Source organism: Arvicola amphibius, chromosome 7, assembly GCF_903992535.2.
Source record: "Arvicola amphibius chromosome 7, mArvAmp1.2, whole genome shotgun sequence".
Taxonomy (NCBI): domain Eukaryota; kingdom Metazoa; phylum Chordata; class Mammalia; order Rodentia; family Cricetidae; genus Arvicola; species Arvicola amphibius.
The window spans coordinates 99,532,034-99,557,099 of NC_052053.1; the positions used below are offsets into that span (position 1 = coordinate 99,532,034).

Consider the following 25,066-nt stretch of genomic DNA (forward strand, 5'->3'; position numbering starts at 1 on the left):
TAAAAAAGTTCTAAGGTAAAAAAAAAATCACACAATGATAATGAAAAAATGTTTTAAGGTTTAAATATATACTATTAGGTTGGTAATACAAGTTATGATAGAAAGTGGTTTAGGTATAAAACTTTGGACTCACCAAGATAGGATAGATGATAGAGTATTTTCTCTGAATTTGCCAAATATAAATGGACTGGATAGTCTAAGTGTAACTCTTACTTGATAATTGTTCTTAATGTATATAATTTTACCTTGTTAGAGTAAAAACCTTTCCTTTTTATTTGAAACAAAAAAGAGGGGAATTGTCATAGAATATTTGTTTATACTGTGTGAAGATGTGTCACTGTGGTTGGTTTAATAAAAAGCAGCTGGAGTCGTGAGCATATCCAGCAGATGACAGCTCATATCCAACAGGTCAACACACCAGATGAATAACTCTCTGGTGGGGAGCCCCACTTGGTAAAGACCATGGGGTCACTGACTGTGAATCGGTTGCTTCTGTCTGTAGTTTTTCCATGTGCCACTACATTTCTTCCTGAAAACAGCTATGGTGTATTTTTCCCGGTGCCAGTGTGTTTATCTGATATATATACACACACACACACACTATATATATATATATATATATATATATGTATATGTATATATATATATATATGGATGGTCAGAAAGATGATTTCTGCTTAATCTATATTATTTTAATGACTAGAAATAATACTAGGATATTTTTCATAGCTCAGACTGACATAGGAAAATAACAAGATTCTCAGTTACAAAATTGATTTTAGGCTTCAGGACAGATTCAAAATAGACTAGATGCACCTACAAAATATGCACCAGAGCAAGTTCCCTGGTATCTGTTGAACCAAAGTCAGGGTGGTAACATTGAGATATAACTCCCTGCAGCAACTGACCTGTACCCCTGGCCTCGGTTTGTGATGCAGGACTCAAGGCCTAGTCAACTAACTGTTTATTGTTTAAGTCCCAAATTTCAATGTCACTCTCTGTCTGGGAACCCTGACCACTTTAAGAAGCTACAAGCCTGCTTTACTCACCATGCCCGGTCGGCGTGACCTCCCTAGCCTGAGAGAAACCGTATGGTTCCTAGTGTATCTGAATGGCTCTATTGTTTACTCAAGAAATGCTACGTGACCCTAAAAATGTTCTTTATATGTTGTCCAGAGTTTGTGCTATGAAAGGTATGTGAGAGTGTATGTGAGTGTGTCAGTGTGCAAGTGAGTACATGATGTAGAAGAGAGGTGTAGCTCTATGTGAAGAAATGTAGCGGAGTGGAGAGAAGAAACGTGTAGAGGAGACAGATGTATGGAAAAACAGAGATGTATCTGTATGTAAAGAGATGTAACTGTGTACAAAGACTGTCAAGAGAGGAAAGGTGTTATTAATAAAAACCCAGGATCACATATGGGATAAATGCCGAAAAACCAGAGAAGTTAAGCAGCCAGCCACTAAAAAGACCTCTTACCTCTACTGAATCCTCAGACCAAAGTGGGCAAGATCCTGTCTCCATGAATCCTCAGACCGAATGCCACGAGCTGCTATCTCCTCCTGCCTTATATTCCTCTCTCCACCCAGCCATATCCCTTTCTGTCTCCACCTTCCTAGTGCTGGGATAAAAGGCACGTGACTCCCAAGTACTGGGATTAAAGGTGTGAGCAGTCACACCTTTTTAGACTGGATCAATCTTTTGTAGCCCAGGGTGGCCTTGAATTTACAGAACTCAATGAGCGCTAGGATTAAAGGTGTGCACCACCAACTGCCTGACCTTTATGGCTAACTAGTAGTGATTTAGCTATACACTCTGATCTTCAGGAAAGCTTTATTTGTTAGATCACAAACAAAATATTACCATGGAGAGGAGATTTTTTTTCAAGATGCAGTAATAAAAACACAGCTTATGCAGGAACCCCAGTTAAACCAGTAAGAAAGGATAGAAAAGGAAGAAGACAAGCTGCTTCCTGAATCAACTTCAAAAGAAAAAAAATCCTTTAAAAATAGTAGCTAGCACCCTTTGTTCTCAAATATATTAAATAATAACCTAAGTGTAAATGGCCCATGGTGCATAGGGGCTCTGAAAGCAAAGCATTTTAGTCAAAATTAAAACAACCTACCTTTCAGCAGTAAACGCAGACTCTGTGTCAATGTACACCACAGCCCCTTCTAATCCTCCCATGTTGGTAGGCAGTGTAGCTAAAACACTCATCATTATACAAAACTGAGTTTTTCCACAGCCTGGCGGACCTGTAATCTAAAAAACAAAGTGACGTTATCTATAAAATTTGAATGAACACTGTAATTTAGTCAAAGAAAATTATTTTAGGATCTGCTGAAAAAAAAAAAATCCAATGAGCCTGGATTCCAGGAGAGAATTAAGCTCTACTTCCCAAAGACACCCACTGTATTAACAAACTACCTTTCCTCTTATTGGTGTTTGCTTGGGATGCATATCATCCTTGGGAATAACGAGAATGCTCACTCAGTTAATTACCTTCTGTGCTCTGTTACCAGACGTGAAGTTAAAGTTGAGAAAGGCTAGACGTTGCACCCACTGACTGTATATACTGGTGTTGACGAATGACTTTATGAAAATACTACTGATTGGTAGGGTTTAAGTCCTCTAGGCAATAGATGGCACGGTTACTTGTCATTCAAAGAGGGTCAGTAGATATGATATAGCACATAGCTTCATCTGTCCTTTCTTTTTATTTTTCCTGGCTGGCCCAGAACTTACTACATAGTCCAGAGTGGCCTAGAACTTATGGAAATCTGTATGTTTCCACCTTAGTGCTGAGATTAAAGAAATGTGCTACCATATCCAGCTTCTTATCTTTTAAATATATATTAAAATACAATTTTAAAATATTATATTCACTAAATTTATAATTTGCTAAAAAGTTATAATATATAATACATATTATATATATATAAATTACTAAATATATATAGTAAAATACATGTGTGTATGTGTTCTTGCTTCTGCCAGTTCAACAGCTCTTTCATAGTCTCTACTATGAGTTGTGCTTCAATGGATTTTCATGATCAGTCCTCATCTCATCACAGAGTACCACAAAGATTCTATATTTTACAGCCCAGATGTTTTCCCAAGGCTCACGCCCTCAGAACTTCATCCTCGGTTTGAGGTAGCAGAAACTTTAACAGGGGAAGGCTGATGGAGGACGATTAGGTCAGACAGGAGAGCAGAAGGGATTATTATACCTCTTATGGAGTGTGTTATTTCATAAGCACATTCTGCACACAGTACTTTCCTTTTTGCTTCTCTGCCATATTGTGGCACAGCCAGGCGAGTTTTCCCAACAGGCTACTGTCATGTTGTTTGGATCTTCTAACCATCATATTGTGAGCCAAATAAATCTCTTTCCTATATAAAAGTACTCAACCTCCAAAATTCTGTTATGGCAAATGGTATAGTAGTAGACTCAAACAAATTTTTATAAAATCTAGCAAAACGTGTATCATTTGAAAAGTTCTTTTGCCCATCTAAAATTAACTTTTGTGTTGTCTGTCAGTCACCTAAAAATAAAAGCAACAGAAAAGCTAAAAGACTTTTACAAGAAACATCCATACACCCACCCCCTACACTCAACAATTACCATGCTATTTCATGCTGTATTAGTCTTTCTGTCCATCTCTGTATCTATTTACTAATACATTTTGGGTTTCTCTCTATGATTCAAAATAAACCAGACATCAACATACTTTCTTCCAGCAATTCTATACACATATCACTCTCCGGAGTTTAATATGTATAGTATTTTTCCTTTTGACTTCCTCACAATGAAATATGTGATTATTTGATGAATACTACAAACATATGATGTGGGAGTTCCCTGTATGTGCTGTGATTACCATTAATGAATAAAGAAACTGCCTTGGCCTGTTGATAGGGCAGAACTTAGGTGGGCAGGGAAAACTGGACTAAATTCTGGGAGGAAGAAGGCAGAGTCAGAGGGACGCCATGGAGCAGCCGCTGGAGACAGATGTGCTGAAACTTTGCTGGTAGGCCATGACCTCGTAGTGATGCATAAATTAATAGAGATGGGTTAAATTAATATGTAAGAGTTAGCCAATAAAAAGCCAGAGCTAATGGGCCAGGCAGTGATTTAAATAATACAGTTTCTGTGTGATTATTTTGGTTCTGGGCAGCCTGAATGAACGAGTGGTTCCATGCAACAAACATACACATACGCCATCTATGAATTACTTGCTTATAGCACTGGGAATTGAATTCAGGGGTGATGTGTGCTAAGCAAGTAGTCTCATGCTGAGCTACAATTTCAGCCCCGTATATGTAATCTAAATTCCCATCAAATTAAACATTACTACCCCCAGAAAATGCCCTCATTCATTATTTTCTAGTCAGGAAGTCTGAGGAAGTCTGGTGGTACAGGCTTATAATCCTAGCTACTTGGGAAGCTGAGATAGGAAGAATCAAGGCATCTGTGAGCTACAGTGTGAATTCAAGGCTAGCCTAGGCAACTTTTTTTTTGTTTGTTTGTTTTTTGTTTTTCAAGACAGGGTTTCGCTGTAGCTTTGGAGCCTGTCCTGGAACTAGCTCTCATAGACCAGGCTGGCCTCAAACTCACAGAGATCCGCCCGCCTCTGCCTCCCAAGTGCTGAAATTAAAGGTGTGCACCACCACTGCCTAGCACCTAGACAACATTTTATCTCAAAATGAGCAGTAGATGTAGCTAACCAGTAGGGTCCTGAGTTTCACATCCAGTGCTGAAAAAAAAATCTATGCAGGATGTCTTTCATTTTGGGGGCTATCCCTTCCCTGTCAACATCTTTACTTCAATGACATATACACAAAGTAGTTCTTAATTTGATTTCATTTTTGAAACAGAATCTAGCCTGTCAGATAATCTAGATCATACTAGAAAAACATTCACACTTTACACTCCTCATGATTTCTATCACTATTGTTGTTGTTGTTACACTTGCATACTGGACACAGTCCACGTGTGTTATCATTGTTATTATTATCATTACTCTTGCATATCATGCAACAGTCCACATGTGAAGGTAAAACAGGAAATTCAGCCAGTAGGGTCTCTTCTTCCACCATGAGATCTGGGGACTAAACTCAAGTTTTGGCTTGCATGGCAAGCACCTTACTCTCTAACCATCTCAGTAGGCCCCCTTTAATTTTTTTTTTTTATTTTAAAGTAGAGTCTCACTTTGTAGTCCTGGCTAGCCTAGAACTCACAAAAACCTTGAAATCACAAAAACCCAACTCTCTGTCTCCTACGTGCTGTGACTGAAGGCATGTGCTACTCCTAGCCAAAAATATTTTTGAATATACTTTACATGTATAGCATTCTCCCTTTGATTGATCAAAACTGAATAATTGACTTTGATCTCTGAAACTTCACAGGTCTTTATCATTACCAACATCAACACAGATCAAACTGTTCATTACATGTCACAACAGGAGACACTCCAGTTGGGAAAAGTTGCACATGAGTCTTGAAACAGAACAAATGTGTGCATGTTAGAGGGTAAAAGGGTAGGAAAATGGAGGGCAGGCCGCTTCCAATGCTTGTTGTCTAGGGCCAGTTCTGGGATCTATTCTTTGATTTAATGAGATTAAAGCTACTAAATGCTTGGTCATTTAGTGGAATGAAATTTAAATGACACATATGAAATATTCAGTATCAGGTACTATGAAAGTGTATAGTATTCATTTATTATTCTCTCTCTGAAAACATCTACCTAAAAAGCTGCAAATTTAAGTAAAGTATCATTTTCTCTCGTGAACTGCCTTAGTACAGTCTGGGGAAACACAACATCATATCTGGGTTCGTTTTGGCTATTTTGAGTTTGATTTATACTGTAGTAACTATCTCTAGAATATTCTTAGTATATTTTCCTTCTTGTTAGCTGTGTGTGTGTGTGTGTGTGTGTGTGTGTGTGTGTATGAGTATGTGTACAAATATACAATTTTATGGACTTCCAGGAGTTAAATTTCATTATTTTTCAGGTTTTTGGGGAAAAATATCTCAACATTAATAAATTTAGCTTTAGACAGTTTAGCCCTGAATTCCAGCATCCAAACCACAAGATTTCAAGCTGTGTTTGGTTCCCAGCTTCTACCCAATGGTGGTTAGAAAGAAAAACTTGCCAAGCTAGAGCAGTCAAAGCTGTTTGCTTCTTGGAAATGTTTGCACACAGAAACACCGTAAGATACAACCAGCTGCACACAGTTAAGCTGAACCTCAACACCTCTCCACGAGAAATGCAAAAACATCAGGAGGAAAATCCTTAGTGAAGACCATTCAAGTATCAGCAAGATAGCAAAAACTAGTGCCACATTTGAGGAGAAAAATGCTATTCCCAATAAAAGAAAATCTAATTATCTGTTTAAAAAAAAAAAAAGGAAGGAAGGAAGGAAGGAACGAAGGAACGAAGGAACGAACCTATTCACTTCAACCTGAAGCTCAATTGCACGGTGAAAGAGAATGTGAAGCCTAGACCTGCTAGGACCTCACATCTTACCAAGTTAACTCTGCACTCTGAGGCCTGGGGCAGCAAGATAGTGTAATCTGCCAAGCCATTACTTGGCAGAAGAAAATTAAGGTTTTTCTGGCCCTGATCTGAAACAGGACAGCTCCTGGGAACTTCCCTTTTTCTCTAGTGACCCCGCATCTAAGAACTTGTCTGTATTTGCTCAAGAATTATGCACAAATATGGTTAGGTCTTCAGACCTACCTAATTCATTTTATGACTACCTCTCCCAATCCTAAAACTAAAAATAAAGAGTCAAGGATCACAGAAAGGCTGCTGCACTCTGCCTTGTAAAGAAAACTGGATCTTAACTTACAGAACATCAGCATGCTTATATCCAAGACTCTCTGTACCATTAGTATATATTGCTGGTGCGTGTGGGTGTGCGTCTACGTGTGGGTGTGCGTGTGCGTGTAAGAAGAAAGGAGAGAACCAGAACAGTAAAAAAGTAGGACATGGAGATGACAAACATTGCAAAATACACATAAAAATCAAAGAGCGTGAAGACAAATAGCCATGCATTTAGCAGCATTTCCTGAACATGTTACGTGAACAATCCTAAGAAACCATTAGAAAGGAAGGTATATCTAAAATGAGGAATGAGTGAAGACATCAACAGTGCATGTTAAAATCTTGGGGTGACTGGAACCTTTCATAGAAGTGCATCAGGTAAACAAATCAGTGAGTGTATCACACGTAAACGATCCCCACCTGAAATCATTCCCTATTTTTCCTGCCACTGTGGCTATAAGTGGACCATCAGAACCCAACTGTATCTGAACATGATAAAACTCATCTTCCTAGATCTGGAGGTCCATAGCCAGAAAAATTAAGATTTGCTGCTGTTGTCAACAGTGAAAGTAATCTAATGACCATGTAAATCTTTCACATTTCTATTGCAGGCCCTGCAGATATCTGAATTTACAAGCCTTGCTCTGTTCTCTCCTGGAACCAAGTAGGCCACACTAATCAGTCAATGAGAAGAAGGAAGAAAAAACCTGTAATATGACTTTTATCCAAGGGAAAATGGGGTGTCAAATAAGGACTCTGGGTCCCTTCTGGCAACTGATACTGATACTAATCTCAAATCATGAACAAAAGCTTACAGATGACCCAGGAAATACCAACAGTGTAAATATTTAGCAGTACTCACTGGTTGGTCTTCTGGAGGTACTCTTTGAACCAAGATACACAGATGTGACATCTTTTGATTGACACGACCTTGGACCAGTTCCATAGATGGTGTAATATCTAGATTACAAAATGAAACTACGAAGCCTGGCAATGGTGGTCCACGTCTTTAATCCACGCACTCAAGTGGCAGAGGAAAGCAGATCTATCTGAGTTTGAAGCCAGCCTGGTCTACAAAGCAAGTTACAGGACAGCCAGGGCTACATAGAGAAACCCTGTCTCCAAAACTTAAATAAATAAACAAATAAAGTGAAACTACCTTTTAATGATTTCTTTTACATTTATTTATTTATTGGGGTCACATCAAGGTGTGTGTAGAGATCAGAGGACAACTTATAGGAATTGGCTCTCTCCTTCCACCATATGGGTCTTAAGGATGGAACTGGGGTCAGTCGACTTGGCAGCAAGCACCTTTACTTACTGAGCCATCCTGCCTGCCCCTGACAATACCTTTAAATACAACTCTAATTCTACCTACTCACAATAGCATCTAGTCCTGTGTACCTTTAGCAGGGGTAATACTGACCCCAGAGGTGAAACTTGGTTTTTGAGAAAACAATGGTTTATTTTTTTTACATTAGCACAGATAGACACAAAGTACAGAACAAATGCACAGCATATCTATAGCATTTAAATTTCCATGGACAGTAAAGATACAAGAGGGTTGGGGGAGGGGAAAAACTCTTAAAAGGCTCTTTAGTGGATAATGAAAAAACTGGTAGGTATAATCATTGACATAATACAAACTTCTAAAGTTTAGGCTTCAAACTTATCTTCACTGTCCCTTTTCAATTATAACAGATTCAGAATTACTTGCTTATATAATCCACAAGTAAGGAATCAGTTGTGTCAGGCAATAGACAAAGCCCTTGGCTCATCCCCTCAGCAGTTCAGCAGGACTACTGTCTTTGAAGCTCCCTCCGCATGAGCATGCCTCTGATTCTACTTCCCATCTTGGTGCAGTAACTGATGATGTAACTTATCATACCCAGATTCAGCGAGTTCATGTAAGTTACAATTGATGCTAAACACATTTAGGAACTGTACATTTAAAGTTAAGGAAGGGCAACTATAAATCTGATGAGAAAATGTTTCCAGATTTATATTTACTCCCTCAGTCATTTCCAGCCTTTCAATGGGAAACAAAGATTGCACAATGCAAGTAGATACCTCCGTCTATACCTGTACTACTTTTCCTACTGCCACACCAATCACCACAGATTCAGAAGCTGGAAAGAACACTCATTCGTTATCTTAGAGTTCTGGAGGTCAGATTCCTGACAGGCTTGACGGAACTCTCTGCTCAGTATCTCCTAAGGCTAAAAAGGTAGCCATTGAGCTCTGGAAAGTCCAGGCTCCACTCTGGAAAGATCAGTGTCAAGTCTCAAACTCAGGCTGTTGGAAAAAAATCTGTGCTGCTGCTCTAGATCTGAGGTTTCTTTCTTCTGTCATCTGAAAGCTTGGAACATCCTTACTGTTCCTGGTGGCCACATGTTGGGGAATATTATTTTCAGGTGTGTGACTTTTGTTTACGCTGCATTCGTTTAACTCTGTGAAGCTGTGTTACGGTGCCTTGCCTAAAGCACCTGACAGTCCTAATAAAGAGATGAATGGCCAATAGCAAGGCAGGAGCAAGGATAAGCGAGTCTGGCAGGCAGAGAGTATAAACAGAAGGAGAACCGAGAACGAGGAGCACAAGGAGCAAATGAGAAAAACAAGGAAAGAAGGACACCAGGGGCCACCCAACTACACGGCAAGTCACGGAGAAAGAAGTAAAGAAAGGTATACAGAAATAGAGAAAGATAAAGCCCAGAGGCAAAGGTAGTCAGGTTAGTTTAGGTTAAGAAAAGCTGGCAAGAAACGAGCCAAGTTAAGGCCAGTCATTCATAACTAAGAATAAGCCTCCGTGTGAGATTTCTTTGGGCACTGAGTGGTGGGCCCCTCAAAAAGCCAAAAGAGTAAAACATCACATACTAGCCACATCCATTCCTGTTCATCTCTAAACCAGCAACCCATCAGTCCTCCCGAGGCTTTGACTCGAGAGAATGATCACCGCTTTGGAGAGTTCACAGGATGAGATCCAGCTGCTCTCCTATCTGAAAGCCACTGTGCCATATAACATGCCTCAATCATGGCAATGACATCTCATCCTAGTCCAGGCACCTTGCTGAGAATACAGTGTCATTGGGAGGTGTCTTAGTCACTGTTTAATTACGGTGAAGAGACACCATGAGCCCAGCAACTCTTATAAAAGAAAGCATTTAGTTGGGAGCTGGTTTACAGCTCCAGAGATTTAGTCCAGTGCCATGTCAGGGAGCATGAAGGCAGCTGAGTGTGGTGCTGGAGAAGTATCTGAGAGTTACAGCCTGATCCTCCAGCAGAGAAAGAGAGACTCCGGGCCTGGCATAGACTTTTGAAACCTCAAAGCCCACCACTGGGGTAGATTTCCTCCAACAAGGTCAGACCTAACTCAACAAGGCCACACCTTCTAATCCTTCTAATTCTCAAGTAGTGCCACTCCCAGGTGACTAAGCATTCAAATATAAGCCTATGAGGGCCATTCTTATTCAAACCACCACAGGAAGCCACTTTAGAAATTTTGCCAAATATAACGTCTCTGAGAACAGAGACCTAGTAAACAAATCAAGTAATAGTTCTGCCCAGCGTAGTGGCACGTGTCTTTAATTCCAGCACTTGGGATACATAGGGTTTTTTTTTATTATATGCACATACACACACACATATACACATTTGTATGCATATTAGTTGATAGTCTCTAAGATGGATTCACTGATCCCCACTCTTTGTATCCATGCTTTTTGTGGTCCCCTCCACATATCAAGTTTGTCCATGTGTCAAATACATAATACATATCATATCTTATAGGTATAAGAATGCCAGGTGGTGGTAGCATAAACCTTAACCCCAGCACTCAGGAGGCAGAGGCGGGCAGATCTCTGAGTTTGAGGCCAGTCAGGTCTATGAGAACTAGTTCCAGGACAGGCTCTAAAGCTACATCTTTTTGTTTTGTTTTGTTTTTTTCCGAGATAGGGTTTCTCTGTAGCTTTGGAGCCTGTCCTGGAACGAGCTCTTGTAGACAAAGGTGGGCTTGAACTCACAGAGATCCACCTGCCTCTGCCTCCCAAGTGCTGGGATTAAAGGCATGCGCCACCACCGCCTGGCTAAAGGACGTTCCCTGACCGGGAACTGAACCCAGGCCGTGGCGGTGAAAGCACCAAATCCTAGCCACTAGACCACCAGGGACTAATCTTTAAAATTAAAAAAAAAAACTCCTAAACCTTTGCTAATTACATGATCAAAGAAGTGGAGAGGACAGGCAACAGGAACCAAAACATCAGAGTAAACAAGAACTAGACAAGTATTAAAAATAAAGAAAGAAATCAAGTATGGTAGCGCACACCTTTAATCCTAGCCCTAAGAAACTGGAGGCAGGCAGGTCTCCACATTCAAAGCCAGTCTCATCAACGTAGCCAGTTCCAAGCCAGCCAGAGATACATAAAGAAAGAAAGCAAAGAAGTAAGAAAGAAAACCAAACGCCTTCATTTAATGGGCACTAATTAAGTACCTTGTACGTGTGTTAATAATGTAATTGGAATAAGAAAAAATAATAAAACAATCACTGCCACTTGGCACTTATTATACAGTGAAGAGGACACACAGTAATCACACAAGTAGTAAAACTGTAATGTGACAAGTGCTACACACATAGACGACCCATGTCGTTTGTTTCTCCAGGTGTACATGGCAATTCTGAATGTCTTTAGTTTAACATAATAAAATATGCTTAAGCCAGGCGGTGGTGGTGCACACCTTTAATCCCAGCACTAGGGAGGCAGAGGCAGGAGGACCTCTGTGAGTTCAAGCCCACCTTTGTCTACAAGAGCTAGTTCCAGAACAGTTAGGGCTGTTACACAGAGAAAAAACAATAAATAAATAAATAACAAAATAAAATAAAATATGCTCAAGATATGTATAACAAAAAGAAAATTTGTCTACCCCAAAATGAAATAGGCTAAATAACTCTCCTGGAAGAGGTATTATATCAACTTGAGAGGGATCAATAAAGATAAAGTAGGTTTAAATAACCTTCAAAATATTTATTATTATTACTTCTTTTTATGTTTATGGGTGCTTTGCCTGCATACAAGGCTAAGCACCATGCGTGTACTTCCCATGGAGGCCAGAAGAGGGTGTTGGATCCTGTGGAAATGATTGTGAGTGACATTGGATATTGAGAATTGAACTCAAAACCTCTGGAAGAGCAGCCAATGCTCTAAACTGCTGGGCCATCTCTCCAGCCCTTGGAAATAACTTTTAAATAGCATGCTTAATTTAATGATCATATACAGAAGAAACCAATAATTAGAGAACAATTATTCTATCCAAGCATACATGAAACAATTATGGATTGCATGATTTTCTTTCACTATCTGTCTGAAATTACTTTTAAACTTATACAACAACTAACAGTAACAACAGACTATCGGAAACCATTTAAATTCATTTCCCACACCTACTAAGTTAACATTTTCCCATTTGTTTATCATTTTATTGTCCTCTCCCAAGTCTACATATTTATGTGTAAGATACCTATTTCTCTCAACTATCTGAGTTGGTGTATACATCAGTAATTCACTAAATATTTTAGTGTACTTCCTAATAAAGATATTCTCATATAATCATAGTGCAATTAATTAACAGGTTCAGTAACCTAACATTGCTCATCTTGCTAATTTCTGTTATTTGATTCAGTGAGACTCACCATCATTTTTAATGATGAAATATGAGAAGCATAACCCTTTTAAAGCCAGCAAGGGTGATGATGCCCACTACAGTAATTATTTTAGTTAATGTATATATTGTTACTCTGTCTGTGCATACATATAGAGGAGGTACAGATAAACTTCCTTGGAGATGGTTTTCTCATCCCTCTCTGTGTGGGTACCTGAGATCACACTTTGAACACCAGGCTGGATAGCAAGCTTCTTTACCCACTGAGTCACATTGCTGACCCCAATATAACGTTAATCAACTTTATTAACAATTCAATTAAAACTTAAAGATATGAGCCAGGGCGGTGGTGGTATGCCTTTAATCCCCGCACTCAGGAGGCAGAGACAGGCAGATCTCTGGGTTTGAGGCCAGCCTGGTCTACAAGAACTAGTTCCAGGACAGCCAAGGCTGTTACACAGAGAAACCCTGTCTTGAAAAATACCCAAAGTGCAGCTGACAGGATAGCTCAATAGAGAAGAGCACTCGCTGCTCTTGCAGGATCTGAGTCCAGTTCCCAGTTCCCAGTACCCACACAGTGGCTCCCAGGTATCTGTAACTCTAGTTCCAGAGAATCCAACTCCCTCTTCTGGCCTCTGCAGGCAACGGGCATATAAGTTTTAAAAACATAAAAGTAAAAGATGATTCTTAGAAAATAAAGAAGCTGGGTATGGTGGTGTACACCTGTAATCACAATACTTAAAAAGCAAGATGATCACAAGTTCAAAGCCAGCCTGAGCTATATACAGCCAGACCCTGCATTGAAAGAGACAGACAAACAAAAAGATGAACACACTGGAGAAATACAAAACAAAACTACAAAAAAATAACCCATACATTCATGAGAGGACCTAAAGTAAAACAGAAACAGGCATTGGTGCACACTGACATAGATGTATGGCAGACTGTGTACTTAGCATGAGTGAGGGCTTCGGTTCAAAACCTAGCATCAGAAAAAAAATGCTAAGTGTTAGTGAGATTGTATTAAAAAATACACTGTGCATTCCAGTGAGGATGCAGGATGCTACCATCACTTTGGAAACCAGTCTTGCAGATTCTTAAAGAGCCCCGTATATTACATGATCCAATCTTTCCATTCACTCCTAGGTGAATGTTTACTACCAAAAATTTATTTTACACAAACATACCCATAAACGTTACATTATTTATAATAGATGTAAACTGGAAACTACCCAATACCTAGCAACTGTGTATAAAAATTTTCACAGGACTTATTCATATCAGTGACAAATAAGAAACAAGCCAAATGTTCACTAATAACAAAAGGAGTAAACTGTGACATGTTTTCAAAATAAAATATAATACAGCAATAAAAAGTATGGTCTTGCTACCTGAAGCAACATGAAAAAAAAAAAACCTTAGAAATAACATTAAATGAGAAAGCAATTTATGAAGGAGACATGAGATATGAATCTTAATCACAAATATATGGATTTTAAAGTTCAAAAATAAGCAAAACAAAAACTGTATTCCTCCTATGTAACTAAAGGAAACCCCAGAGAATGGTAAAAACCTGGGATGCAGGTAAGCTATTTTAACTGAAAGGGCCCAAAAGATTTTTAAAATGATCTAATGAGGGCAGAAAGTAAAAAATTTGTTACTAATCAGCATTATAAGCTAGCTAGATGGACCATAACAAAACACCCAAAGGCTTATAACTTCACTTGAATTCAAACAGAATTAGTGAAGTGAATGAAAATGACAACGTGGAGAAATCACTACAATATTCGAAGATGAAAAACATGCTTCTGCTAATCATCTTCACATTCATTTTTTCTATACGTAAACTCATAACTCCATCAGTCCTATAGTTCTTAACTGCCCTGGTCCAGCCTCACCTCAAAATGATTGTGCAACGTGTAATTTTAGCACCATCTGGTGGCAACATATGCAACTACAAGCCCTTCAATTAGCTTATTCATTCATCAACTATTTATTTCCTAGGCACCTACTAGTCACAGCAGTATTTAAACCTCTCTAGGAATATAGAGAATAAAATATTCCCTAAAGCAGGATTCCTATCTTTAAGAAAAACATTACAGTTAAATTATGATTATGAGAACTATAAGAAAACACTGGGGATGTAGCTCAGTGAAGCAGACATTGTATAATATGCTTGAGGCCCTGTGTTTGATACCCAGAAACAAATACATACGTGCATGCGCGCGCACGCGCACACACAATGTGTCTGCTCTTAGAAGTTTGCTTCTAAAAATTTCAGGCAAGTTCTCAGGAGTTACTGATACGCAGCCTGCGGGTGCCACACCCATACACACCAAGGCAACTTTCAGGGAAAAGAGACACAGTGATCCTGAAGTGCCCTCCGCTTCTTGAAACTTCATTCAATAGGCAGAGCCTAAATTTCCTTTCCCTGACCCTGAGCTGGGCTTACAGTTCTCACAATGAAGAGAACCTGTCATGAGCAGTGGTGTAATCACCAAGAATACCACCATTTCCAGCTTGCTGTCTTGTATTACTCAGCCTGAGTGAAGTCAGCCAGCATGTCAAGAGAAGATAAGACAGGCTATGAAGACCCCACTTAGGGAAGAATTGAAAAAAAAAACCAGAACCAGCCTGCCAGTGATGCCCCTAGGAGTGAGCTCCTCTGGGCATCTTGAGCTGTGGTTGACTGCTGGCACTGCCAACATCACTAAGCTCAGACACTCCCAAAGGCACTGTTAATTGTTGCTTTGTGCCACTTAACTTGAACATAATTCATTATGCAACATAAAATAATACAGTAAGTTATTGCTTCCTAGAATCAAATGCTATCAATAGCAAGAAACAAAAATAGCTCACGACAGTTTAATATATTATTTGCTAAAACATTGTCAAAATTGGCTCATACTATAAATCTGCTAAGTAGTGATCCTATTTTAAATTCCCTCCTAATACTATTCACAATATTGTGGCTGCACGCATGCACGTGTTTTCATGCGTGCGTGTGCATGTGCAGGTGTGTGAGCAAGTGACCAACACTTGACGCCTTCCTCTACTCCTCTCCATCCTGTGCTTTGAGACAGACTCAGCTCCTCTCCACTGCATTGCCATCACAGACATACCCCACTACATGGCTTTTACACGGGTGCTGTTGATCCAGACTATAAGGCAAGTGTAAGGACTCTGCCCACTCAGCTACCTCCTCAGACCCCAATACTCATCACTTTCTAAAGCAATACAAAGAAACCAAAACCGGGACACATCTAGTCAGTCAGCAATGATTTTTTTAATGCCTCTGTTTAGAAAACAACTATACTGATACTGGCTAGAGGACTATGCCAGCAAAGTACTTAGGACTTAATTCACAGTCGTTTGCATGAGGTAATTTATGTTTGTTTTTGTTTTTTTTAACTAAACATTCCACCTGGTACTAATACTTATAGAAGAAGGTATGGGTTCCGTTACCTCTGTGAGAGACCCACAAGCCACACCACCATGCAGGGCTTCATCCAAAGCAGAAAGGGTAGTAGATAGGAACGCTGGGGAGGGACCAGCAGACTTCCGCATCTTTATCTCATAAGCCTAAAAAGGAAAATCATTAAGTTCCATTCAGCTATTACAAACCAACTCTATAACCATAAGTCAGCTTTCCTTCCTCTATTATTCATTTGACTAGTGAATATCTACCCAGTGCCGATGACCATGCGAAATTATAAGGATGGACTATAACAAACAGCTACCATGCTCACAGGCTTATTGCAAAACAAGGACTATGGGATTCAAACACCAGGTGGCAACATTGTTAACTTACAAACGTATCAGACTTACACACTAGTTACACCTAACCCAGACGTGGTGGTCTAGAAGGCTTCACTGAAGAGCTAGGTATCTGTGCAAAACTCTGAATCCACTGTTAGGTGAGAAAAGGAACGTGAACATTCTTGCCAAAGAGGCAAGGATGCACACAGACAGATCAAGAAGTGGGAAAGAAGCAGGAGCTAATGGAAACTGCAAACCATAATAATTAAACAGATTCACTTAGGATGGGTGGAAGACGAACTGTGGCAGCGGGCATCTTGTGACAAGGCTGGAGAAGCAAGCAGAAGAAGCAAGCAGGAGAAGCAAGCAGGAGAAGCAAGCAGGAGAAGCAAGCAGGAGAAGCAAGCAGGAGCTACCCACGAGGAACTCTGGGACAGGTAACTTGCCATGGGATCATCTCAAACTCAGGTTGTTTGTGAAGTACAGCTTGAAGGAGGCTGGAGAGATGGGTGAGAAATGGCCCCTAAAAGATATCCACACCAAATCCTTGGAGTTTGTCTGTGAATGTGACTATATTTGGAGAAAAGGTCTCTGCAGATGTGAATAACTTAAAGACCTTGTGATGAGGAGACAATCCCGGATTATGTGTTTGGACCACAAATGCCAACAAAAGTACTCTTCTAAGACACAGGCAAAGGCAACTTCAATAGAAGACGATGATGTGAAGATAGAACGGAGGGAGAGTGGCCACAAGCCGAGGAATGCCAACGTTCTTCAGCAACTGAAGAGGCAAGAAAGGGATTCTCCCTTAGACACTCCAGAGAGGGTGCAGCTGTGCCTGAACCAGACTGAGACAACTTTCTCTTCTTTCTCTTCTTTAAATCCACCCACTTGTGGTAAATATAACAAACTATTGTATTTTGTTTAATTTTTATTATGTGTATATGGCTGTTTTGCCTGCATGTGTGTCTATCAACCACATGAATGCCTAGTAACTGAAGAGACCAGAAGAAGGTACTGGATCCCCTGGAACTGGAGTTATACTGTGAGTTTCTATGTGGGTACTAGGAATGAAACATGGGTCCTCTGGAAGAGCAGCCAGTGTCCTTAGTTGCTGAGTCATTTCTCTAACCCCACAAATTATCATTTTGAGGAGATACTAAGGATGGCTTAGAACAGAGGTTCTCAACCTGTGGGTCACAAACCCTTCAAGATTATCAGGAAACACAGATATTTACATTAGAATTCGTAACAGTAGCAAAATTACAGTTATGATGTAGCAATGAAAATAATTTTACAGGGCTGGAGATGGACTCAGAGGTTAAGAGCACTGGTTACTCTTCCAGAGGTCCTGAGTTCAATTCCCAGCAGTTGCTCACAACCATCTAATGAGATCTGGTGCCCTCTTCTAGCGTGCAGGCATACATGCAGGCAGAATACTGTACACATAACAAATAAATGTTAAAAAACAAAAACAAAAAAAAAAACCAAGTGATCAGTACTCCAGCCTCTGCCACAATACCACACTAATAACCCATTACCCACTATTTCCACAACACCATAACAGATACTTTAGTAGACCCTGAATAAGTTCTTGCTTGTTTTCGATGTGCATTCAAGACCTACCTTCTTCAAATGCACTGACTCTCCCCCTTATGATTTACTATTTTTGGAATAATGTCCCAAATCCTTAGCATGGTCTTCAAGACCCCATGCTGCCTCCTGCTTCTCTCTGGCTGCATCTTTGCAGTAACTCACTGGGTTCTGCAGGCACAGCCTGCTAACCGCTGAGCAAGCGCCCTTCTCACAGCCTGTGCATTTGCTACAGCAAAGGCCAGACACTGGCCCTTCTCCAACCCCAGTGTCTTTGTCTGTCTCCCCTAGTCATCCTTCACATTTCAGCTAAGCACAGGAGGGAGCTGCCCTGACCCTAAAGGGGGTAATGCCCCTCGTTGTTGAATTACACGTACTGTTTGCATCTGGGGAGCACAGGCCCTGCTGACCATATACAAAAGCTCATGGACACCTCCATAACTCAGGCCAGTCACTTTCATAAGTTCCAGTGGGGAGAGATCTAAAAAGTCCTGAAAATAAAAAAAGGTAAAAATAAATATTTAACATACATGTGTAGCAAAGACATAAGAATTAAAAAGTAATTTTCATCATGTGCTCTTTTAATTTAAAAGATATGCAAATATAAAGAAACTTTCAGTTATCACTGCTCATCTCTAAACAGAAGTGAAATTTATTGCAGAGAGAAGATACATGCCTATTTTACATTCTGTCATTGAGCTTCTAGGCCTTAACTCAGAGATGTAAGGCAGTCTTATTACACAGACCAGCTATTACACTATTACACACTATTACACTATTACACAGTCCAGCTGGAGTGTCTTAGAAGATACATCAAGAGACGTCATGAACAGCAATACCCAGTCCAAGTTTATGTGAGCACTGTGCTTGAGTTTGGGTTCAAATATATGCCCAGAAAGAATCAGGTTAAAAAGTGCTGTCTTTTAGGCTAAAAGTTAACTCAGAAGCTGGGCAATGGTGGCACATGCCTTTAATCCCAACACTTAGGAGGCAGAGGCAGGAAGATCTCTGTGAGTTCAAGGCAAGCCTGGTTTATAAGAGCTAGTTCCAGAACAGACTACAAAACTACAAAAAAAAAAGTCTCAAAAAAAAACCCTCAGAGAAAAGTATTAACTGAGAGAATGGGGATGTTTAATGTTTAATTCAGAATACAGAATAAAATGTTTAATTCATGCTTTTAAACCATTTAAAATATAAACATGATTATTAAATGTATTAACAGAATAAACAAAGATATCCCTGAAATAAACAATCCACAAAAATTATACATTGTGAAAATATGTTTATTAAAGACAAAAATCCTAAAATAAAACTTTGGCCCTAATCTGCCCTTCTAAGAGGGACTTTCTTCATTACTGTACTTAAAGATGTAGCATCTGAAAAAGAAAAGAAGAAGAAAAAAACTTTTGTTGTATATTTTTATCCTAAAAATTTACTGCTGGACTGGGGTATAACTTAGTTGCAGAAAATTTAAACCGGGGGCTCAATATCCAACATTAGTAAACCATAATAATAACCCCAATTATTAATGTCTCTTCTAAGAGAAATCATCCTCACTGTAATCTCATTTAAGTCATATCTCTCAGGTAATATTAAAAAATTATAAGTGGATTAAACTTCTCAGGAACCCCAAATAAATGGCACAGGCATACTTCCTTATGCCATGACCATTCTCATCCTAAAATACAAAAATATTAGACTTCAGTAAATAAAATTCCAGCTAGAGATGCAACCTAAATCACTTACAGGAAACAGCATTATTTAGCTTATTTTTGAGCATCTAAGTTTTTACTTTTATTTTTGTCTAGGCAAGTGGAGGTGAGAAGTCAACATTGGATGTCTCCTTTAGTCTCTCTTTAAGAACTGACCTCTGGGACAGACTTGGAGGTCACAATGTGGCTAGCTTGGCTACCTGGCAAGCCCCAGGGATCCTCTTGTCTCTGCCTCTCTGGAGCCAGTTCAGATGTGCCAGGCCCGGCTTGTTATGACAGTGTTGGGCAGCCAAGCTCAGGTCCTCACATTTACACGCCAAGGACTTTACTGACTCTGCCACTTCCCCAGCCCCTGCAACCCTAAATTTTCCTAACCCAAGTCTAACAGTAAAGGTTAACTTAAAATTAATTTGCACATAAAATGTATCTAAAAACACACAAATCTTTACCTGGCAATTAACAATCTGATGTCTGCTCAAACGGTCACACAGCTCTTGTGAGAAACCCACTCGTCTTAGTTTCTTGCTGCTCATATTTCTAGATCTCCCAAAGAAGAATCTTGAAAAACAACAGAAAGTAATAAAAATGATAGTGGACAGAGTATACAAAATGCCCCAGAAAATAAAAAGTCCTTCAGACTTCTCTATGGACAAAACAATCCATGGGAAAATTGCTAATAAAAGTAGGAGAGACACTTGCTTATTGAGCTTGTCTACAGAGAAAGAAGGCAACCTCAGAAAACAGATTCCATATTCCATACAATTCTTGGATATTACATGACTTTAACAGTACTTCATATTTACATTGTAGACTAGATTGCTTTGTGTTCCTGGGATAAAATGCTGACCAAAAGCAACTTGGGAAGAAAGCGTTTATTTGGCTTACAAATTACATTCCAGTGTCAAGGGAAGCCAAGGCAGGAACTCCAGGCAAGAGCCTGAAGCAGAAACAGAAGCGGAGACCACAAAGGAAAGCTGTGTACTGGCTTGCTTCCCCTGCTCGCTCACCAGGCAGCCTAGGTCAGGAGTAGAACCACTCACAAGTACCCTACTCCTGAGCCCTCCTCCATCAATTGACAATAAAGAAAATGTCTCCACAGATAATGCCCACGGGCCCATCTGATGGAGGCAACTCCTCAACTGAGGCTCCCTCTTCTCAGGAGTGTCAAGTTGACTACCAAGACTAGCCATCACTTACAATAATATTAAGATATTGAGCATTATTTACAAATTTTATTTGGTTATGTGCTCTTCAAGATGCATTTCCAAATACCAACTCTGCACTGAACAATAAATAGACATCTATTACATACCAGCCATGCTCCAAACTTTACGTTTAATATTTTGAACAAATTATAATGAAAGTAGCTTTCTTTTTAACTTATGTGAAAGCTACTCTGCAAATGTCACATATCCCACTGTTATCAGAAAAAAAAAACAGTAGATTTAGAATTCTATCCAGGCAGTTTGACACTGAGACCTATCCTCTGAACCATTTTTAGAAACACAAATCTTATTGGCGTTTTCTAAGAGTCAGAACAAATCTCAGTCAAATGAGACTTTACTAATATAGGTGTTAGCAATAAACATATTCATTATTGTACTAGCTGCTTACTGTCCCATATAGAATTAAATTCTGTTCTTCTTGTACCTTGCTAAATGAGACTCATACAATATTAGTCTTTGGGCAGTTAGAACTGTTGTAATCTCTGTAATAATGCATGCAAAGAAATGGCTATGTATCTCACTGATATGGCAAAGGATCGTCCAGAAATAAAAGAATAGGAGCTCATTATTCCATGGAATGAAGCAATAACAATCAAACTATACAGCAAAGAACAAATCTATAAACAAGAATTAAGGTATCTGCTACCACACCACTTAGTCCAATTCTGTTTAACACTTAAATTATCTGAATTACATGAGGTCCCCTGCTCTTTCTCTCTCTCATCCCCCATCTCCTACTTTCCTCTCTCCCCACAAAAACAAAACACATTCTTTATTTCTCTCAATGGGAATTTGTTGGGGCTGATTTGTTTCTTTAAGAGAAAAGAGGACGCTTACCTGCTATTCTGTTACCTACTGCATTTCAGATAAGGTAGTTCCAGGCAATAACATCACTTAATGAGTAAGTTCAAGCCATAGAACAACAAAAACAAATCCACTTATAACCCAAAATTACAAAGACCTTAGCAATAACCGTTCTATTTAATAGTACCACTCCCATCACTTGCCTATACTACTGCTTATGGCTTCGAGTTATTCTCTACTCTACCAAATATAATTAAATTCTCTAATTATAATATTCTCCATTTGTTTGTTTCTTTCACTCTGCTGAGCTCAAGGGTGTAAAACTCATTTCCTCTGTTGTTCGTACTTACAACTGAAAGATGGCGAGATATACACTCAAATAATTACAACTATGCAACAAGTATAGTTGTAGCTGCTGAAGAAACAGACGGGGAGAAGTCTCAAAATGGCCTAAAATTTAAAAAAAAAAAATAGGATGAATGTCACAATCCTACTAGAAGTAGCTTCCTTAAGTCGGTTTCATTGCTTAAAATGTTTTGTGGGACTATCAGACCACATGACAACTTCCAAACTTTTAGGATCACATTTAAAAAAAAAAAAAAAACAACTTGAAAAGCGGGGTCCCTTATTTAGCTCTCCCTCAAATATTAGATTGGAGGCTCAATCAGATTTCGCAGAGCACTGTCTTCCTCGTGTGTAAAATAAGGCCAATTCCACTTTCTACTCGAGAGCTGCTGCATTAATGCCCAACGTAGGCAAGCATCATGGACAAACATGGGATTCCTCCAGCATGACCATTCACAAGGTTAAGTTGGTTTATGTTAGATTCCTCAAGCACATATCTTCCATTTCTGCACGCAAAGCCTTCGATAATCAGTCTCTTCTTTTCCATGACTACCACCACGCTTGGCACATATATCTTCCTTAATCTTATCTGTGCTATTTTATAGTTTGTCTTCTTTCTTCCTTCCTTTCTTTCTTCCTTTCTTTCAGCGGTGCGTGTGTGTCTGTCTGTCTGTCTGTCTGTATGTATGTATGTATGTATGTGAGACAGAGATGGCAACACAGACTCGGCTTATGTTAGGCGCTCAATAAAAACAGTGAAGTAACAAAAACAACTGTTTGGGGGGATTTGGGGGATTAATTTATTTATTGGGCCCTTAATACGCGCCAGACATTAATTTTAAATGCTTCGGGTGTTTTTACTTCATCTTACACATAAGACTAGTCAGATGCACTAAGCTGAGAAACGCGCAAACTAGCCAAGAATGAAGCACGCATTCTAATTCAGAGCTCAAACTCCAGATTCCTCGCTCTTCAACGTAAGTGTGACAGTCCCTAAACTTGCCCAGATCCCTAACTGCTCCGAAGAGGAGGGAGAGGCATCAAGAAGTAGAAAACCTCCTGCAGAACGCCCTAATAAAGCAGGGCAGCTTCCAAGCATCACCCACCCCAAAGAAAGTCTGAAGCCCCAGGACCCAAGCCGGGGTTCCACGGACGAGCCCCACGGGAAGTAGAGGGTGTGGCCGGCACCCAGGACTCTCTGCCACCCCGGTATCAACATCCACAGGCCCGGAGAGAAGATACGAGATAAGCACACCCACTTGCCCACAACTGCTCCCCTCAGAAAACTCCAGTACCAGGTCAGCAGCATCGAACTTTCAAACTTTCCCCTACCCTCACACAAATACCCGCGAAAAGCGCCCACAGCAACAACTGTAGTGCTGGTTGGCCAGTACTCTGGAAACACACCCAATCAGAAGCAGGCAAAAGTTCGGGTTGGTCCCGCTGCATTCTGGGAAATGTAGTTCAAACTCTCAGCTCAGCGTCAAGCTCGAGAGGAAGAACCTGTCAAGGCGAGTGTGAAGCAAGAAAAACCTTGCCTGGAAATTCTTTTCCCTAGTGAATCGCATTTTTAAGTTACTTCCTGGGCCAGAGAAGCGTCTTTTGGGGGTTGAGGAGTTAGAGAAAGTATGGGCTATCTGCCTATTACAGTTTTGGAAAAAGAGCTTCGTATTTGTTTTACTTTGCACTTTCACCAAACTTGAACGGTGAAAATGAAGCTAACTAAAGGTTCTCAAACTAAAATATGTGTTGAAAATAAAAACAAGAGTGTAGTTGAAAATGAAATAAAGGAAATCAAGTAGATTTAATTGTAAAGCAGCTGCGGTAAAATAAAATTAAGAACTGGCTTGATTACTGAATTTGTGCAAAACTCAGATTTACATATAGTTATGTATTGATATATAAGTAGATATATAAGTAGAATAATGATGCAGGAGGATCCAGGACTCCTGTGGACATCCCCAGCGTCTGTCATTGGTTGGCACTGAGACAGTGGCGGGACTGGAGCTGTGGAACAGACAGCTTTTTCTGACGTCAACTCCCCCGAAATGCGTAATTGTAAAGAAGAGCAACCATAATTGCGGAGGGTCCTCAGCCCAGTAGCTCGTGATTTTAACTCTTCCGTAGCTTCACCCTAGCGATCAGGTGTCACGTGACTCAAATAAATCTGGTACTTGATTTGCATCTTCCTTCTTCTAAGCCAATAAGAGTGGCTCTCTCGTTCGTCATCCCAACCCCTTTCCACCACTCTTCGCAATGGGATCTGTCACCTGACTGGGCTCAAACATGGCTGCCCTGGAAGCTAAAATGCATTTGACTCCCGGAGCAGGTGAGTGTAAAGCGCTGGGAAGACAGCAAGGGTGTTGTCTCCGACCCCGCTAGGGGGAGCATCCCTGTCCCCCAGCCTTCCGGCTCTCCCGTTCAGTCCCAGATTGATCTCCTGATCTTTAATTCTCTGCCTTAACAGAAGGCTGAAACCAAAGGAGTTTAGTGTCATCCTAACCGAGACACCCACCTCGAGATTTGTAATCCTATTAGCAAAATGTTCAGGAGCGAATGCGGAAGTAAATTTATGTGTCTGTGCCCCAGACTAACACAAATATTAAGATTATTAGATATGGGATCTGCGTTAGGAGATGGGATCCACCCCTTAGAGAAAGAGGCGGTTCTCGAAAGGAGATAGTAACAGGTCAAATTAAACCCAAAACAATAATTAGAAAAGTAAGTTCTGCCTTTTCTTTTCGGGCTGATAGCTGGTGGTTTATCTAAACAGTTTCGTTTCTTCTCATCTGGTGTGCTGTTTCTAGGAGGTACTCCTCGAATTAGAAAATTGAGAATGTATTCGGCGTAACTCCTCTCTTTCTATCTCCCTGCACTCTGTGCTGGGAAAATGAGTTACCCGTTTGGAAAAGAGGAAACCGCTACCGAGGAGCAACTTTTTGAATTTTTCTGTGAGTGCCTGCGGAGGGGCGACTGGGAGTTGGCACAAGCATGTGTACCTCAGCTACACAAGGGACAAGGGGATATCCCCAAAAAGGTGGAAGACATCCTGCAGGCGCTGGTGCAGTGTCCCGTTCTGCTAAGGTAAGCAATCTCCCTCTTTTCCAGGATCTCAGAGAGGAAGACACGTGGTTCAATATTTGGACT

The 25,066-nt window shown here is 40.1% G+C and overlaps 2 protein-coding genes and 1 non-coding gene across 7 annotated transcripts in view; 1 reads left to right on the forward strand and 2 right to left on the reverse strand.

The window, feature by feature from the left end:
* LOC119819902 (DNA repair protein RAD51 homolog 2-like) overlaps positions 1-23,241 on the reverse strand; it is a 39,868-nt gene extending 16,627 nt beyond the window's left edge. Inside the window, exons 1-5 of the mRNA XM_042055406.1 lie at positions 23,179-23,241; positions 19,994-20,102; positions 18,210-18,323; positions 15,946-16,062; positions 2,124-2,260 (exon numbers count right to left, since the gene is read on the reverse strand). Coding sequence (XP_041911340.1) covers positions 2,124-2,260; positions 15,946-16,062; positions 18,210-18,323; positions 19,994-20,102; positions 23,179-23,228 — 527 coding nt within the window. The 5' untranslated portion in view covers positions 23,229-23,241. The remainder of the gene's footprint in view (positions 1-2,123; positions 2,261-15,945; positions 16,063-18,209; positions 18,324-19,993; positions 20,103-23,178) is intronic.
* Trnae-uuc lies at positions 10,921-10,992 on the reverse strand. The gene has a single exon. It is a non-coding gene; the product is annotated as a tRNA-Glu (tRNA).
* Positions 23,242-24,156: 915 nt separating the features above from the next.
* Positions 24,157-25,066, forward strand: part of Zfyve26 (zinc finger FYVE-type containing 26) — a 62,257-nt gene continuing 61,347 nt past the window's right edge. For all 5 annotated transcript variants that reach the window (XM_038336306.1, XM_038336307.1, XM_038336308.1 and 2 more), the window contains exons 1-2: positions 24,157-24,248; positions 24,727-25,003. In XM_038336306.1, the coding sequence (XP_038192234.1) occupies positions 24,810-25,003 (194 nt within the window). In that variant the 5' untranslated portion in view covers positions 24,157-24,248; positions 24,727-24,809. The remainder of the gene's footprint in view (positions 24,249-24,726; positions 25,004-25,066) is intronic.